The sequence below is a fragment of the Ruditapes philippinarum genome, unplaced genomic scaffold, assembly GCF_026571515.1.
Source record: "Ruditapes philippinarum isolate M1 unplaced genomic scaffold, ASM2657151v2 ctg1573_1_1_1_1, whole genome shotgun sequence".
NCBI classification, from domain to species: Eukaryota; Metazoa; Mollusca; class Bivalvia; order Venerida; family Veneridae; genus Ruditapes; species Ruditapes philippinarum.
In genome coordinates, this window is record NW_026862214.1 from 283950 (window position 1) to 302500 (window position 18551).

Below are 18551 nucleotides of genomic sequence, written 5' to 3' on the forward strand. Positions count from 1 at the left end.
TATTATAGAAATATACGTACCTGTTTCTCTGAGATTTCATTAGCCAGTACTTTAGAAGATGAGAGTACTTTGATGGCTGTTTCATCTTCTAGAATGTTACCCTCGGATGTTGACAACACCTCCAGAATCTTATCTTCAATCTCCTTCAATTGTCTAAAACACAAAAATTATTACATAAATTGCTAACTATTCTATAAATCATTAAATTTTCAATAAATTAATCTGTGAATATTATTACAGGCATGAAAAGGCACATAAGAAGAACCACCGATGTTCTGTAAGTAAGCGTGTTAGATTCCTCTGATGGAAGAATACAAAGTCCCTAATGGGATTCAAACCCACAGCATATGAGGGACCAGAGACCTTTACCACTCTGCCATGGCCACTCCTTTATTTAACATTCATACTAAGAGATCAATAAAGCCATATCATGAATTCATAATGTCAAATTTTGACACTTTTTATGTCTATGGGTTTTTTATAAATACATGACAACTTTTGACACTTTTTATGTATATGTATTTTTATAAATTCATGATCACAACTTTTGACACTTTATGTGTATATATGTAAAAATGACAACTTACTTCTTGTTTTCAGCACTCTGTAAGATAAGGGCATTCTTCTCCTCCTCCAGTTCAGGTCGTTCCCTAGCAACTACAATACCTAGTAACTGATCCTCTAGACCTTCTGGTGTGATCATAAAGTTCAACAATGTGACCTATATCAAAGACAAAAGATGTTGTTTTTTCTTATAAAAAAATTCAAAGTCTAAATGTTTCCGATACATCATCCAATTAGCAAAACTCATTACTTTAGTGCAGTCACAGGTTAAGTCCTTCTAAATTTAATAGGAGTTAACCAGTTATTGAACTAAGGTGATGACATTTCAAACTTATAATTATTGTTATTCATTCAGAGAAATTGAGTCATTTACTTTATCAGAATTCTATGAACCTAAAATGTTAACCATCGTAACCGGGTCAAGACAGTTTTAGCTTCATAAATGTTTTTCATTTATATACTTTTTTTCCACATTCTTCTTGTAGATTTAAAGATTCAAAATATTTTATTCAAAAGCACTATCACAATTCCGGGATAGTTCTTTATCTCACCTTGACAGAAGTTTCCGGCAGGTAATGAGGGTTCCTTAATTTTGTTGTAATGTAAAACTTGAAGTCTTGTGAGTATTCAATGGTGCTGTCACCAAGACGAATACAGAGGGAGCCACCTTGCTTGAATGTCTGCTTCAATAACAGAGGCTCCAACATCGGGTCCAACTCTTCTTGAACGTTCTCTAGCAAAACCTGAAGTAGTTTTAATATGATAATAAGACATAATTGTGCACACCTGAAGCAGTTTTTACATGATTATAATAAGTTTTTGTACACACCTGTGGAAGTTTTTAGATAATTATGAGCTTTTGTACACAGCTGAAGCAGTTTTTATGTTATTACATGCATGTATAATAATCTACTCTATAGCAGGAGTAATTTTTTTCTTTATTTTTCTAAAAGTTTATTTACTTCACATTTCAAGTTGCCTATAAAATTTATTTTTCAGAGAGAGCCCATGAATACAGAACCTGCCCTGTTAGAAAGGCTACCATGTTTCTTTCACTTGCATGGTGAAGAGCATTAAATTATTACAAAGAAAACCCCACTTAAAAGGAAATGATCAATTTACAAAGTTCATATGAAACAATGAAGAGAAAAAAACCCAACGAAACTTACGGGTGTACCAAACTGTATGCAGTTTTCCAGTGTCCTCACAAAGTCTGGGTTGGTAAGTTTAATCACATGTAGATTATTAGCTTTCTCCATGTTCTTCACCCATTTGTTGGCCTGACCCTGGGGATCAATCATTAACGGCCATCGTCGAGAATTACTGTAAATATCGAAGAAATAAAACGTCTTGACAATATGACAACAAAACCAATAGCATTTAGAAAATATAGCTTAAACAGGAAGCGGATGATCCACAGACCAGAAATTAAATCCCACCGTACGGGACCACATGTTAATGCTGTATACCAAGCAGTTGCTGAGTAAACTGTTACGAAAATTTTTCCCTGCCCACCAGCTGCACCAAAAATCTACATGAATATATAACTTACGACAACATGATTCCGTTGTCCACGGAGAACTGATCTGTTGGTAGACCAGCAATATTCCATGCTCGTATTTTAACGGGTTCACCGAGGGTCGCAATAAGGGAGAAATCATCGGAACAGGGTATACCCTTGTCTTTCACAGACTTAATCCATGCTTCTATCTGGTCCTGAAATATTTAAAATAACAATGACAATCATTCACAACCTCTTCTTAAACCCTAATAATCTAAATATATCTCTGAAAATCTAAATATATCTATGAAATTCTAAATATATCTGAAATTCTAAATATATCTCTGAAAATCAACATTATCAATAACACTGATAGAGATAGGGAACTTGGTTTTACACTTCATGGCTATCTCTGTTGTTTCAACCTACGCTTATACCGTAACAAAATCAACAATTTAAGTGTTTTTATAAACCCTTACATGCTAAATGAAGTGTACATCTGGACAAAAATATTTATCAATTTTGGGAAAATTTCAAAATAAATACTGATTGAAAAGCAAGACGAGCTGGACATCGCAGTGGTTAAGGTTGTTGACTGCAAACCACTTGCCTAAAACCATTGCAGGTTCAAATCCTGTGAGGCACTTTGGATTCTTTCATGTGGGGAAGCTATCCAGCTAGTTTATTGAAAGTTGGTGGTTCTACTTGGATGCCCTTTCGTGCATGAAATAATGCACAAATGGGCTCATGAGGTCTTCCTCCACCAGTAAAGCTGGAACATTGTCGTTTGACATATACTCTGTCAGCGTGATGTAAAACTCAATCAAACAAACAAAAAGTTAACAGTGCAGCCCATTAACAGACAGCGCATACCTGTACGTTTAAGGGTATAAAAGTAGTCAATATAACTTACTGTTCTGAATGCAGAGGTGAATGATCCCAGGTAAGCTACAATACCAGATGACACCAGGACATCACCGGTACAGTTAGTATACTTCACTTTAAGATCCTTTGCAGCTTGTCCCCATCTAAAATATAATATAAAAGCATTTTAAAAGTTTGTTCCCATCTAAAAATATCACACAAAATATTTGCATGCTAGAGGCATATCACCATCTCAAATATCATATAATATCATTACATTTTAAAAGCTTATTGTCTCCAAACCTACAAACCTGTTTGTTTTTTTGTTTGATATTAGCACTGATTTTAATACGCATTTGGTCCACCTTATCGGTTTTCTCAAATAGCTATCAGTAATTACCAATCTTGCCACAACTGACCAAATACTTATACCACATGATTTCAGAATCTGTTTGGTAAAAGACAAATGAACCATTAAAAATCAATGTCACCAAAAATTAATTTTGGTTTTCACAATGAGAATTTCCAGCCAGGGCCCCGGTCACAAATTCAATGCTCCTCCCTTAATTTTTTTCTGCTAAACCAAGCTGGCCCATTTGCAAAACCAGGTTAAAAGCCCCGTAAAAGTTTCCCCTTTCAAATGACCTTTGACAGTGTTACTGTGACTTATAAACCAACTAACTCACGGAACATTTACCTGTCTTTCTCGCCACCTAGACCACCAATCAGCTGTTCTGCTCTCGCCAATTTCTTTGTACACATGTCCACCTGATTCTCCAGGTCTACTTTCTTCTTCTTGTTGAATTCCAGTTTCTCTGTCAATTTATTCAACTTGTCCTGCACTTCCTTCAATGATGCACGTTTCTTCTCGAGGGCAGCCATGGCTGTAGCCAGCTCAGAGTTGGCCTTCTTCAAGGCCTCCTTCTTTGGAGCAACTACTTTTGCTACTCTGTAAACAACAAACACAATTATATTCAGAAATTTGAGAAATTCATGATGTTTTAGAGTTCATGTAAAGAAAAAATTAAAGACTGACATAAGTCCAAGAGGTTTAATACTTTCACATATGTACACACAATAATTAATTTCTGTGGATAGAAAAAGACCTAAGGCTATGTTAAAACATATTATTAGTACACTTGACATAAGTTTTATGTAACTGGAACAATTTTCAAAAAATCTGTGGACAAAAGCAAGTACCTTGGGGATATGCACCTCCAAACTTATTCTTAAATTTATGATTTATGCAATAAGAAAAATTATTTTAAATAAGAGAACTGTTTTTTACCTGTCGTACACATCCATGGCACGAACCCACTTACACAGACCCTCACAAGCTGTGGAAGCCACTCTTACTTTGTCTGGTTCAAAATCAGGATTTGTCATAAATTTGGAGCGGATCTGTTTCATGTACGCTGGCGATATATTATCCTGAAATTTTTTAGAGAAAGACATCTATTAGTTTACATTTTGATACAATTTTCAAGATAATGAATATTTGTTTTGAATAAGAAACTGCAATGGTGCAGTATTATAATGTAAATTAGTTCAAACATATTTACTTATTTAAGCTCAATTGTCAAACAAGTTCTTGCAACTTATATTCATCACTTTTGAGTCAGCTTCCTGGAACCGCAACCAGTACTGGTGTCATATGAAGAAGCATGGCCGTGACCCTATTAGGGCTCGTACCCAAGATCCCTGGATTCAGAGGCAGACACCTTAACCATAAGGCCACGGTACCCCTTACTTAATTGTAAATTTTTTTCCCAACATGCAAATGTGATAAAATTGCAACTCTCTGAAGAGCGACCTTTTGTATAGCAATCATCTCTTTACTTCAACAGTATCAATTCTTGCTATAGTAAAAATTTACAATAAATTAACCTCTGTAGAGCCGCACCTCTCTATAACAACCAAACTTTTTGTCTCCTTAAGGGTGCTGCTATAAACAGGTTGTACTGTATTTCATGAAAAAGTAAAGAAGTATAACAGCTTTATTTTACGAGGCTTCATGTAAAGACTCAATCAAACTGAGTCTGCAATTTTCATGTAATTTTGTTGTGATTAATGCTTCCGAGGGATCACAGTTTTTCCACATTTTAACACATTTGCCGATTTGCATGTGGGCTTTAAAATATACATTACCTTATCAAAATTGATCAGTCCTTCTAAGAATTTCATATCTCCCAACATTTTCTTGGATGGTCCCCAGTAGTCTTCAATCTTCTTACCACTACCACTAGGATCTGGTACACGGTCCGGTTTGATACCTACAATGCAGAAAAATATAACTTTCATACATGTACAACGTATTTACCATTTTCTTCATTGAATATTTTGACTGCACTATCCAATTTCCCATCACATTTGGCTCATTTTATAGCTGGGACATATTCCCATTCCCAATGTAAATTGTATTTTTTATTTTAACAAAAAAAAATAGTAACTGAAAAACAGATATATGCCTAAGGTGGTTCTTGTAATAAATGTAAATTTGAGCTGTTTCCATCTACAGACAGAGACAAAGTTTCAATAATTGGAACTAATCTGCTAGACAACTCTATATTATATGTAAACCTTGATTTTGAGCAAAACACTACTTAAATGGAAATGACAATGTTTCAAAAAAATTATTTTGGGACAAGAAACAACAAGAGTTTTCAAGTTATGCTCCAGACAAACCAGATGAACAGAAAGACAAGGTGGCATATGCTCTCCCTTTAGGGAACATAAAAAACCCAGGATAAACTACCTTTGATGACGCATACAGCCTCAAGTACAAGACGGATGATTGAGGGTGGTTTCTGCATACTCTTAACGATGGTAATATCTTGTGTGGTCAGTGTGTTCAAAGCCTCAATGGCAGCATTGAGTGCGGGAATAGCCTCAGCCAACTCGGCGTCGCACTCGTCTTTGATGGCCTTAGCAGCTTTAGCTTGTTCGTTGGCAACTGCCTCGTCTGCTTTTACGACCTACAGTATAATTACGATGTAAGTATCACAGTTACAATGAAGCTAACTGTAAGTTAGATATTCAGTTACTTTTATAATTAATCGTAACTTTTTTTTTCTCAAATTTCTTTCCAGGTTTAATGCATTAATTCATCATCCATCCCATTTAACTATTTAATAAAATAAAATGTTTTTAAAGACCGGCAACTTTATTTTTACAGAACCATTTAACAGCAAAATTCTACTTTTTTACATCTAGAAGTATAAAATCATTTTTGAGCTTAGAATAGAATTATTTTCTGCTTTTTTTTTTTATAGACAAGTTACATTATTTATAAAGAATCAACTTATATAATAGAACTAGAAATGTGTCCATAGGACATGGACACCCCTACATTCCACTGTTTTGTGTCAGTTTACAAACAAACAGTATGACAGCGAGAAGGACAACAAAGCAAATCTTTCTGCGCCCCATCATCGCACATCACCACTAAGAATAGCAACGTACCTTCTCTACTTTAGCAACTTCAATAGAATCTCGTTCAATGATAACCATAATCTCGTCTACATCTTTACTTGCGGTGATCAGCTGGGGTTGTAGATCTATCAGCTCTTTCTGCATGTCCGATACCTGGGAACCAGCTGATGCTAGCTTTTCTAAACCGATCTCGTATCTCTTTTTCTGCTTCATTACATCACTAGAGAAAAAAACGTAGAATATGAACAATGAAAAAAGATTCTGGGAAAGACAGAGCAGTCGAAAGCAATAGAAACAGGAAATTTATTTAAGTTCGATTGCGAAACAAGTTCTTGCAACTTATATCAATCACTTTTGAGTCCTCTTTCTGGAACCAACCAGTACTGGTGTCACACGAAGAAACATGATTGTGGCCCAATTAGGACTCGAACCCATGATTCCTGGGTTGAGAGGCAGACACCTTAACTACTAGGCCAATTCTTAGATTACAAATCTTAATTCTCTACAGTAATAAAAAACCCCCCCAAGAAATGTCATATTCTTTCGACTTACCCTCGTTTAACATCCAGCAAAGATTTAAAGGTGTTAATCAACTCAAGATAGGACGTGGGTGTCACATAATTATGTCTCTCCAGTTCGAGGAAGAATCTTTCTGAAAGTTCACGTGTAGATGTATGGAAGGATTTACACATGTCAATACATCCTTGTCTCTCGTCCTCGTCCATCTCGACCTCCTCGAGGAAACGTGACGCCACAGCTTGTAAAGCATCTTCTGGCCATGACTGCAAGGAAACTTGTGTCATTTACACTTGATCAAGTCATTCACCTTTATTATAGCATAATCTTTACTGTGCTTAAATTCTATAATTAACAAGTCCAGGCCTCGAGGTCAAGCTCAAACTCAGATCTCAGGTATTTGATTGGTCAGAAACTGTATCAGAATGTACACTAACCAATGAAAATCCTGAGATTTGAGATGGAACTCAGAAAGAAGTTTTATAATCATGAGGCTTGCTTTGAATTTGGAATAGTCTATTAACTGGTAGTTTAAGGGATTTCAATATCAAAATATGTATTACAGCAAACATTGCAAGAGTCAGGTATGATTGCATCAACTTGCAGCTCGACCTGCCCTAACCTTATACTAATGGCACAGGTCTTGTTTTATTGCCTATTGTAATCAAATTATACAGGAACTTTTGATTTTTTTTGACAGTATTCTTAATTCGTCTTTTTAAATTCATCTTTTTAATTGAAAACAACAAACACACAACAACACAAAAGAAATCATACACAAATATCTTTGTGTCTTATGAAAAAGATGCTCAACTTGTAATCAGTATATTGTTACCTTAGTGGCTTAACTCCTTTTAATTTTAATGGGAGTTAACCCATTACTGTACTAAGTTGATGATATGAACTTATTTATTGACAACATCACATATTACATTCACAAACTGTCACTCATAAAGAAATAACCAACAGTTTATATAACCATTTCTTCTAATAAATTGTATTCTAAATTGGAAAATATTTTTGTAGTTCCAATCTACTTGTCTATAAGACTTATCACTCATAAGACTAAATCACGTCGGGGGGTCAAAATTTTACACTCTACTAGTAAAATATGTAATCTAAAATTTACCTGGAACCAATCAATTGTACAACAGTTAACAAGTGAGGGGAACTTCCTTAGTCTGTTACGGAAAGCCTCTCCAATAGGACTCATAGCGAGACAAATATGTAACTGATCTCTGACACGCTGTACAAACATGTTAAACAATGCGATCGGCGATCCATCGGTCTGTTTTGATTTTTCACGTTGTCTGAAATATTCAGAAAAATATCCGTAAAATTTAATCCAAACACCAAACACAAGACTTCCATGCTCTTATATATGGAAAGATTATAGCGAGGATAACTTTCGGTGAGCAAAATCAATGAAATCCCCGACACTATCTAATCTTGGAGACTTATACAAAAGTCCTGAATCTGGCACTGCAAAACAGATAAGCATTGTAAATTGTATGTATTCATAACAGAGTTCAAATTTACATATTGTATAACTTATATAAACACAGACAAATCAATCAGAATCGGATAATTCAAATTTAAATTTCGGTCTCCTGAGACTCAGACTTTATTGTATTTTATTTATCCCTGCCTCTTTATTCTCTTCATATTTTTATAATTCAATTAATTTTCTGCTGTCTCAAAAATGGTTTTTAAGTCATATATATATATAAAATTGTCAAATTTTGAAAATGATTACAACCAACTTAAAGTATGCAAAATATGACCTCTGTCTCGACATGCATATTAATATAATTTAATATCAGTCCTAAAAATATGACCTAAATTAATGAAACTATATGAAGAGCAATGCAAAAATCTTAGAATGATAATAATAATATCTGCATGAAATGAATACTATAACAAGAGGGCCATGATGGCCCTAGATCGCTCACCTGAATTATCAAACTCATCTAAACAATTACCTAGACAAGCATTCTGACCAAGTCTCATGACAGGTGAGTCAAAAATGTGACCACTACAGTGTTAACAAGGATTATCCATATTTGAGCAGTGCGACCTAGTTTTTTACCCAGGTGACACATATTCAAACTTGACCTAGAAATCATCAAAACAAACTTTCAGACCAATTTCCAGGATACTTGGATCAAAACAGTAGCAACTAGAGTGTTAACAAGATTTTTCTATTTTTAGCTCCGGTGACCTAGTTTCACATGCGATTTCGAACTCATCCAAGCAATTACCTAGACAAACATCCTGACCAAGTTTGATGATAATTGAGTCGAAAATGTGACCACTAGAATGTTAACAAGGTTTTTTCCATATTTGGGGCGGTGTGACCTAGTTTTTTCATCCAAGATGACCCATGTTAGAACTTGACTTAGAAATCATCAAAACAAACTTTCAGACCAATTAACAGAATATTTGGATCACAACAGTAGCCACTAGAGTGTTAACAAGATTTTTTCTATTTTTAGCTCCTGTGACCTAGTTTTCATCCGAAATGTCCCATGTTCGATTTATTCCCAGCAATGACCTAGACAAGTTTCCTGACCAAGTTTGATGACAATTGAGTCAAAATTGTGACCACTAGAGTGTTAACAAGGTTTTTCTATTTTTAGCTCCTGTGACCTAGTTTTTCATCCGAGATGACCCATGTTCGAACTCATCCGAGCTATCACCTAGACAAGCATCTTGATCAAGTTTGATGATGATTGATGCAAAAATGTGACCGCTAAAGTGTTAACAAGGTTTTTCTATTTTTAGCTCTGGTGACCTACTTTTTCATCCGAGATGACCCATGTTCGAACTCATCCAAGCTATCAACTAGATAAGCATCCTGACCAAGTTTGATGATGATTGATGCAAAAATGTGACCACTAGAGTGTTCACAAGGTTTTTCTATTTATAGCTCCGGTGACCTAGTTTTTCATCCGAGATGACCCATATTCGAACTCATCCGAGCTATTATCTAAACAAGCATCCTGACAAAGTTTGATGATGATTGGGTCAAAAATGTGACCACTAGAGTGTTCACAAGGTTTTTCTATTTTTAGCTCCTGTGACCTAGTTTTTTCATCAGAGATGACCCATGTTCGAACTCATCCAAGCAATTGACTAGACAAGCATTCTGACCAAGTTTGATGATGATTGGTTCAAAAATGTGACCACTAGAGTGTTCACAAGGTTTTTCTATTTATAGCTCCTGTGACCTACTTTTTCATCCGAGATGACCCATGTTCGAACTCATCCAAGCTATCACCTAGACAAACATCCTGACCAAGTTTGATGATGATTGGGTCAAAAATGTGACCTCTAGAGTGTTCACAAGGTTTTTCTATTTTTAGCTCTTGTGACCTAGTTTTTCATCCGAGATGACCCATGTTCGAACTCATCCGAGCTTTCAACTAGATAAGCATCCTGACCAAGTTTGATGATGATTGAGGCAAAACTGCGACCGCTAGAGTGTTCACAAGTAATTGTGGACGGCCGGACGGACGACGGACGACGGACGACGGACATTCACCGATCCTAAAAGCTCACTGAGCAAGCTCAGGTGAGCTAAAAATTGTTTTTTTAAAAATCAATAACAATTTCTGACAGTATGTCAAAATTTAATAACATTTCACTGTCACTTGTTTTATTTATCATTTTACAGTGAACAAGTTGAAAAAATAAATGTGCTGGGGCTGAGCATGCTGTCTTGGTGAACATGACATCATAATTGTGACACAATCTATTATCACTGAACAAAATGTCATAATGTGTGACATAATTACAAAATAACATTTTCATAATTTGTGACAGGATCACTGAACAATAACACAATCATCAATAGGAATAGCTGTGGCACGATCACTGAAAAAGATGTCATATAATAATTTGTGACACGATCACTGGACAAAATTTCATAATTTGTGACACAATCATTGAAAAAAATGTCATAATGTGTGACACAATCACTGAACAAAGTTTTCATAATGAGTGACACAATCACTGAACAAAATTTCATAATGTGTGACACGATGGTGCAGTTCACTGTAATACTGACATAACTTCACTACAACATACACAATTTCACTTAAAAGTCTGTCACACAAATCTCTCAGTAGGGTTGTCATGCTAGGACTTTTTGGCAAACAAATTCTCTTCATGCATTAAGGTGATGTAAAATTTTCAATGTTTAATACAAACATGCATTCATAACTTGCAAAAAATTGTTTCAGAAATGAGCATTCAGCCCTATATTCCACTATTTTGAAGTCTACAGACTTTGTTATGGATGAACAGAAATCAGCAAATTTATATACCCCTAGATATAAATGGGGGGCATCAAAAATGATTCATACCTCTTCATACACTATCTTAAACACATTGTACATCTTCAAAACTATTTTAGACATTGATTTGCTATGAGACTGGTCCATTTTTTTGGGTATCTTTAGATAAAGGTCAAATTTCTGGGGTAACATAACAACATGGAGTGCTCATAAATACAGTAATGTAGTGTAACATGCCAGTCAAAACCTTGCACATACAACACTATCCAAATCAACAATCACTTACTCTAACATTAACAACTCTGTCTGGTGACGCACTGACCTAATAGTGGAGATTTTGTTGTTGTTGTTGTTGTTGTCATTTTATTATAATTTATTTTATTTTCAATATATGCCATACAATAAAAAATCTTATTTTTTTAAGAAGATTCATTTTTTAACAATAAATATTGTTTACGAAAAATATGTCCAACAGCCAATATTGTTATGAAGATTGTTTAAGTTTACTTAGTTTTTGATCACTTATCATTTGATTATAAAATTCCAATTTTCAAATAATTTTTTTTTACATTTTTTCTGTGATCTAAAATACTGAAATAAACATTTTCAAATTTCTGATATATAAATATTATTTATATTTTAGATGACAACAATCTCTGTACTTACTCCTCTTTTGCTCGTTTTTTGGCCAACCTATATTATATAATCATAAAGTTATTAGTTTTTGGAACAAATTACCTCCCTTTATTATTTCTGTATAAATCAGTATTCTCTTTATTTTTACAAGTTACTTCCCTTTACTTCCATGTGGTATACATAATACAGTGTTATAATTTCTAACAAATTACCTCCCCATATTATCATACATTCGGATCATTACTTACAAATTGCCTCCCTGTATTATTTTAAAGTTATATCATTACATACAAATTACCTCCCTTGTTTATATTTCATACAAGAATTTGTAACAGAGTTACCAACGTCCCCCGCCCCGGGAGTTTTATATGAAGCATAAAATTGTGCTATTTCAAAAGATTGAGGTATGGATCTCAGGACATTCAGTCCAAAATTATGATCAATGCTGGATCTGCAAATGTAACAATAAATTTGTTAAAAAAATAAAATGAAACACGGAATTTAAAAATCTATCATGTTAAGCTTTGACCTCTAAGTGTGAACTTGACCTTGGAGGTAGGGGAGCAGGTGTTGTGCATGACATAACATCTTATTATTGTGACTATTTGTGCCAAGTTATTTCAATATCCCTTGAACTATGAAGAAGTTCTAGATTCAACACAAAATATACCCTATAACAGACTATGTTAATTTTTGACCTCTAAGTGTGACCTTGACCTTGGAGGTAGGGATGCAGGTGTTGCGCATGACACATCCTCTTATTATAGTGACTATTTGTGCGAAGTATTTTCACAATCCTTTGATCTATGAAAAAATTATAGACCTGACACAAAATATACCCTGTAACAGACTATGTAAGTATTTGACCTCCAAGTGTGACCTTGACCTAGGAGGTAGGTGACCGGTTTTTGCGCATGACACATCATCTGATTATTGTTAACAATTATGGCAAGTATTTACAAAAGTCCTTCATAGATAAGAAAGTTATGGACTGGACACGACATAAACCCTCAAATAGACAATGTTGACCTTGAATGAACAAGTACGACCTTGACCCTGAAGGTACGGGTCTGGTTGTTGCGCATGACACATCGTCTTATTATAACAAACATTTGTGCCAAGTTATCTCAAATTCCTTTGATAAATGACAAAGTTATGGACCGGACACGAAATATACCCTGTAACAGACTATGTTAATATTTGACCTCCAAGTATGACCTTGACGTTGAAGGTAGGCAACTGGTTTTTGCGCATGACACATCGTCTGATTATTATGAACAACTATGGCAAGTATTTACAATAACCCTTCATAGATAAGAAAGTTATGGACCGGACATGAAATATACCCTGTAACAGACTATGTTAATATTTGACCTCCAAGTGTTGAACTTGACCTGAAGGTAGGTGACTGCTTTTTTCCGCATGACACATCGTCTGATAATTGTGAACAATTATGGCAAGTATTTTACAAAATCCCTTCATAGATAAGAAAGTTATGGACCGGACACGAAATATACCCTGTAACAGACTATGTTAATATTTGACCTCCAAGTGTGACCTTGACCTTGAAGGTAGGTGACTGGTTTTTGCGCATGACACATCGTCTGATTATTGTGAACAATTATGGCAAGTATTTACAAAATCCCTTCATAGATAAGAAAGTTATGGACCGGACACGACATATACCCTCAAATAGGCAATTTTGACATTGAATGAGCAAGTGTGACCTTGACCCTGGAGGTAGGGGTCTGGTTGTTGCGCATGACACATCGTCTTATTATAATAAACATTTGTGCCAAGTTATTTCAAATTCCTTTCATAAATGACAATGTTATGGACCGGACATGAAAGTGTGACAGACGGACAGACGGACGGACAGACAGACGGACGGAGCCTATTTCTATATCCCCCATTTTTCTTCGAAAAGGCGGGGGACAATAATAAATGTTTAGATAGCCATCTTCAGTAGAATAATTAAAATATGTTATGTATGTTTTGTTTTTTCCTTATTTTTCTTCACCAATCTATACAACAGATCATCTTCAAAACATGTATAATAATAAGTTCTTATATGACAAACTTACACAAATGATTGCCTGAATAATATACCTGCTGTATCTTACCAAAATTTATCCAAATTTTCAGTAAAGCTATGTTTATCAATTTCATAACGACTGTCTAATATACATAACATCATATCATTAAAATGAACTGTAATTCAAAAAGCTCAATTTTACATGATCAACAATTTGATAAGCTAAGAAAAATGCATGTTTTTCACAAGACATCAAAAATAGGAAACATCATTGATTCTAAAGCTTTGTACAGCTTTTTTAACACAAAAAAAAATACCACTTTACGTCAACGATGAAATGAAAAACGTTCACATTCACGATAAAAATAATTCACCATCGTACAATAAACTTTGACCACTAAAAGACAATTTTCACCTGTTTTGAAAAGAAAAATGACATTATCATGCATTGAAAAAAATAACAATAAAGACATCTGAAATTGAATGTACAAATTGATTCACTCCGAGTCACAATTGACAGAATAACGAGTGTACGTTATCACAGATTTACGATAAATGTGCCAATAGTTACTTACTCGTTCGCCTTCTGTCGTGCTATTCTATTATTTCAGCAAAAATTATATAAATAACCTTAAAAATATATGTAGCTGATACAAGTATCACTAAAGACAGAGTTAAACTATTCCAATATCTCCTCCAATAAACATATTTATCTTGACATTCATAAAACAGTTATTGCTCTATCAGATTAAAACTACCAACTACAAAGTTTTAGAAGATGCATTAGAATTTATTGTATGAATATTTTTATGATTTCTACCTTGTCCGTCAAGTAAGGGTAATGCAATTTTATTAAGCTTTGAAAGCAAATTGTGTTAATATACAGTACTGGACACGCGAAACCCGCACAATTCGCGTATTCGCGGCGAACTGTCATGCTTTAAAACGCGAGTGAATTCGCGGCAACTTGAGACAATTGCCGCGAATTCAACTCGCGGCGATTTTGCCGTGAACATTTGCCGTGATTCGCGGGGAATAATACATGTTCATTTGTATAATAAATGTAGATCTATTTATAATTGTACTCTGTGAACTTGAAACCAGATATACATGTACAAGTACGAAAATTAATTAGAAGATCTACATGAAGTTGTATCAAGAAAATCTTGTAATGCTAAAATGCCCTTTCTCTATTTATCTTTGATGCCAACAGCAAATATAAATAACCACGGCGAAATCAAATAACACCGTTAAAACTTTCCATGAATGGCGGAATCATGACCTCAAATTCAATGTATAAATGCGACGCCGTACAAGTATGCGGCTCCATCGGCAGGTAAATAGTGTACATGTACACGTGTAAAAATATTTTTTAGGGGGGATACATATTGAGTTTAAAGTAGAGATATAAATATAATATATGTGTAAAAAGATATTTAGTTACATAAAAAGATACATAATTGATACGACATTAACTTGTTCATTTCTAAATGTATCCCCATATTGAAAACGTTACATAAGACATAAATTCAAGCATGGTCAAATTACACGTCTGTAAAAAATAACACACGCAAGATTTGTCTCCTATAATTTCTGAATGGCGGATATTTGCACCCCTGTTTTAAAAATGTTAAAATATTTAATTGTTAGTTACCGAAAATTATCGCCGATTGTTGAAATTCCATAGCGCTAAAAGACACAAAAACACTCGCGCAAAAAGAAGCATCCATAAATAAAAGTTATATAATGTTTCCATTGTTAAAAAATAAATACAAAATTTACACACGAAATGACCTCTGACAAATGACTGGTCGGCTCTTCTGAAGAATCTGTGAATCTTTGATGTTTACACACCTGTAGTTGTTGCCGAATCATCAAAGAAATGCCGACACTCGATTGACTTCCACCTCTTTTTTATATATCAGAAAAAAACTGTCATATTTCTTTTTGTCAAGGAATGATTACACATGTTTAATTATTGCTCAAGTAAAAAAAAATGTTGGATATTGATTGTGTCAATTATTGACATATTATTAATCGTAAGTGCATTTTGATTGTGATATTTTATTTACATTTTTATGATCTTGAAGATATTGTGCAATACTTGTGTCTGCTATCAAAACAATAATGCATATGAAAGGACCACAGCTTCCAAAAAATTATTTTTTCGGTCAATTTTATGACAGAATCCCCGCTGCTACAATTTACAATTTTCAACAATCATAATTAGCGTATAAGACGTAATAATTAGTTACACCTGTGAATCGGTGCTAAATGTCGCTTTGCATTGTTCTAAAAATAGAATATGTGCGAAAGTAAACAATGGATTTTAATTACATTTGTATTATTATCAAAATAACAATTGGACAATTTGTTATCGTGCGTTCTTTGATGTAGTAAATTTTTTACCTTTTGTAATTTCAATCTCGTTTTATTGTTAATTAATTTTCACCAGCACCTGATTGCTTTGTTTTAGTATACAAAATGTATACGCTGTACATGTTCAAATGCTAAATATTTATAAATATACATGACATTTACAAGATTTTTTTAAAGTTTTAGAAATTAAAGACCACGGAAATGACCAAGTAGTACTTTCTAATACAATTATTGCTGAAGATTCGCCGTAAATTACGGCGATAAATCGCGGCGATTTTTCGTGAACCGCCGTGAAATTCGGCGAACTTGCACGCGGCGATGTTTTACCGCGAAGTGTCCCGTCGCGACATAGACTACACTCGCGGCATAACGCGACTTTTGCGGGTTTCGCGTGGCCAGTACTGTATATATATATATATGAAAGTTTGGTTCAGTTGCCTTAGTGTTGTGCAATGCTGCAAACTTTTTATGATCAAGAAGTTTTTCTGTCCAAGTTCGTAGTAAATATGAAAGACTAAAAGCTATATTGAATATTTTTGGCAAAGATCTTCATTGTAGACAAAGATCTTAAAGGAAGACAAAGAACTTAATTGCACACTAAGATCTATATTGTAGCATTGTAGACAAAGATCTATATTGAAGACAAAGATCTTAATTGAAGACAAAAATCTTAAATGTAGACAAAGATCTTAATTGAAGACAAAGATCTAAATTGAAGACAAAGATCTAAATTGAAGACAAAAATCTATATTCGAGACAAAGATCTATAATAAAGACAAAGATATTAATTGAAGACAAAGATTTATATTGTAGACAAAAATCTTAATTGTAGACAAAGATCTATATTGTAGGCAAAGATCTTAACTGAAGACAAAGATCTATAATGAAGACAAAGATGTATATAATTTACCTGTCTAGCTGTCTCATCTTCTCACAAATTTCTTGTTTCTCATCTAATGGGTACAAGTTAGGAACTTCACCAGCATTTAGTAAATTGTTTATATCTTCAAGGAATGACTCTTGTTTAATCTAAAAAAAAAAAATTAGGTACAAAAATGAATTCAAAATAAATTGCAACAACAGTAACAAAAGAGCTCATCAGTACATGTCAATAATTACAAAGAATGTTTTTTTTCCAGTTTGATTAGGAGTTCCCATATATTATAAAGTGTATATGAACAAAGAATTTAACTTGTGCAAAAAAACATTTCAACCTTTTCTTTGAAATACAACAAAAAAATAAACCCCCAATATTTATTTTCATACAAAATATAAGTTCCATTGCCATTTTTTCTAATTAATACAAATTCCTTTTAGTAAGTAATTTACTATTTTCTAAAAAAACAAACTGTTGCATTACCCACTTACCTGTGTATCGGAACACTAAATTTTAATGTCAACAATTGTCATGAAATAATAAGCAACTAACCTGTGTATCGGAGAACAAAAACACAGCATGATTATCTGTCTCTGTGGCCTTCCTTAATATCCTCTTTAAATCTTCACGCCATTCAACTGATGTGTACGATTTAGAAATCTCGACCTGCAAATATTAATCATATTATTTACAACAACGTATATCATTTCCATTTAAATTGTTCAATTTTAATGTCTGACTTATTTTACAGACTCATGCAAACTTTAATGAAAAATATACCCAGTTCTACATAACACCCATAGAAATTGTTCTCTACAAAATTTTTTGGCAGAAAGGTAATAAATGGCAGAAAAAGATTAGTTTTCTATCTACTGCAACAAGTATATTGTCCCTGTATGTACATAAAAGATTACTCGATGTACGTAATTTAAATAACTATCCTTTCATATTCATGACAAGAACTATCCTTTCTCTCAAATGAAAACATAAACTCATTGAAAACTAAACTTACAATTACAAAGAAAAAGGTAAACATACCTGGAACAGGTCATAATCTGCCATATGTGCAGCCAGTCTAGTTACTGACTGTCTGCCAGAACCTCCCACACCCACTAACAAGGCGTGGCTACGTGGCTGTTTTATAATACGGGCAATTCTTGACACATGTTCAATTGCGAACCTGAAGTAGAAAAAATTATTGTTCCCTCATATATATTATTGGCAACTTTTCTTATTGTTTTGGTAAAATGTTAGTACTATGTTTTGCCATTCATTAAGTTGCAGGCAGTTTCTTAAAGAGAGTTTCTGAATTCTGTATGTTTCTGGATTCTATAATTGGACGTAAATAAATATCAGTGTCTTTATGCTTAAGGTACATCCCTTATAATAGCCAATTCTGCAACAGTGGGTACAGTATTTTGATGGCATCAATAAAGAGATGATGAACAT

The 18551-nt window shown here is 34.0% G+C and overlaps 1 protein-coding gene across 1 annotated transcript in view; it reads right to left on the reverse strand.

Annotated features, from left to right (window-relative positions):
* Positions 1-18551, reverse strand: part of LOC132718294 (dynein axonemal heavy chain 7-like) — an 89691-nt gene that overhangs the window by 24851 nt on the left and 46289 nt on the right. Inside the window, 16 exon segments of the mRNA XM_060701983.1 lie at positions 21-153; positions 588-721; positions 1116-1307; positions 1734-1887; positions 2117-2280; positions 2979-3093; positions 3627-3878; positions 4218-4360; positions 5078-5202; positions 5685-5904; positions 6392-6581; positions 6914-7143; positions 8007-8187; positions 17136-17254; positions 17655-17768; positions 18141-18282. Coding sequence (XP_060557966.1) covers positions 21-153; positions 588-721; positions 1116-1307; positions 1734-1887; positions 2117-2280; positions 2979-3093; positions 3627-3878; positions 4218-4360; positions 5078-5202; positions 5685-5904; positions 6392-6581; positions 6914-7143; positions 8007-8187; positions 17136-17254; positions 17655-17768; positions 18141-18282 — 2608 coding nt within the window.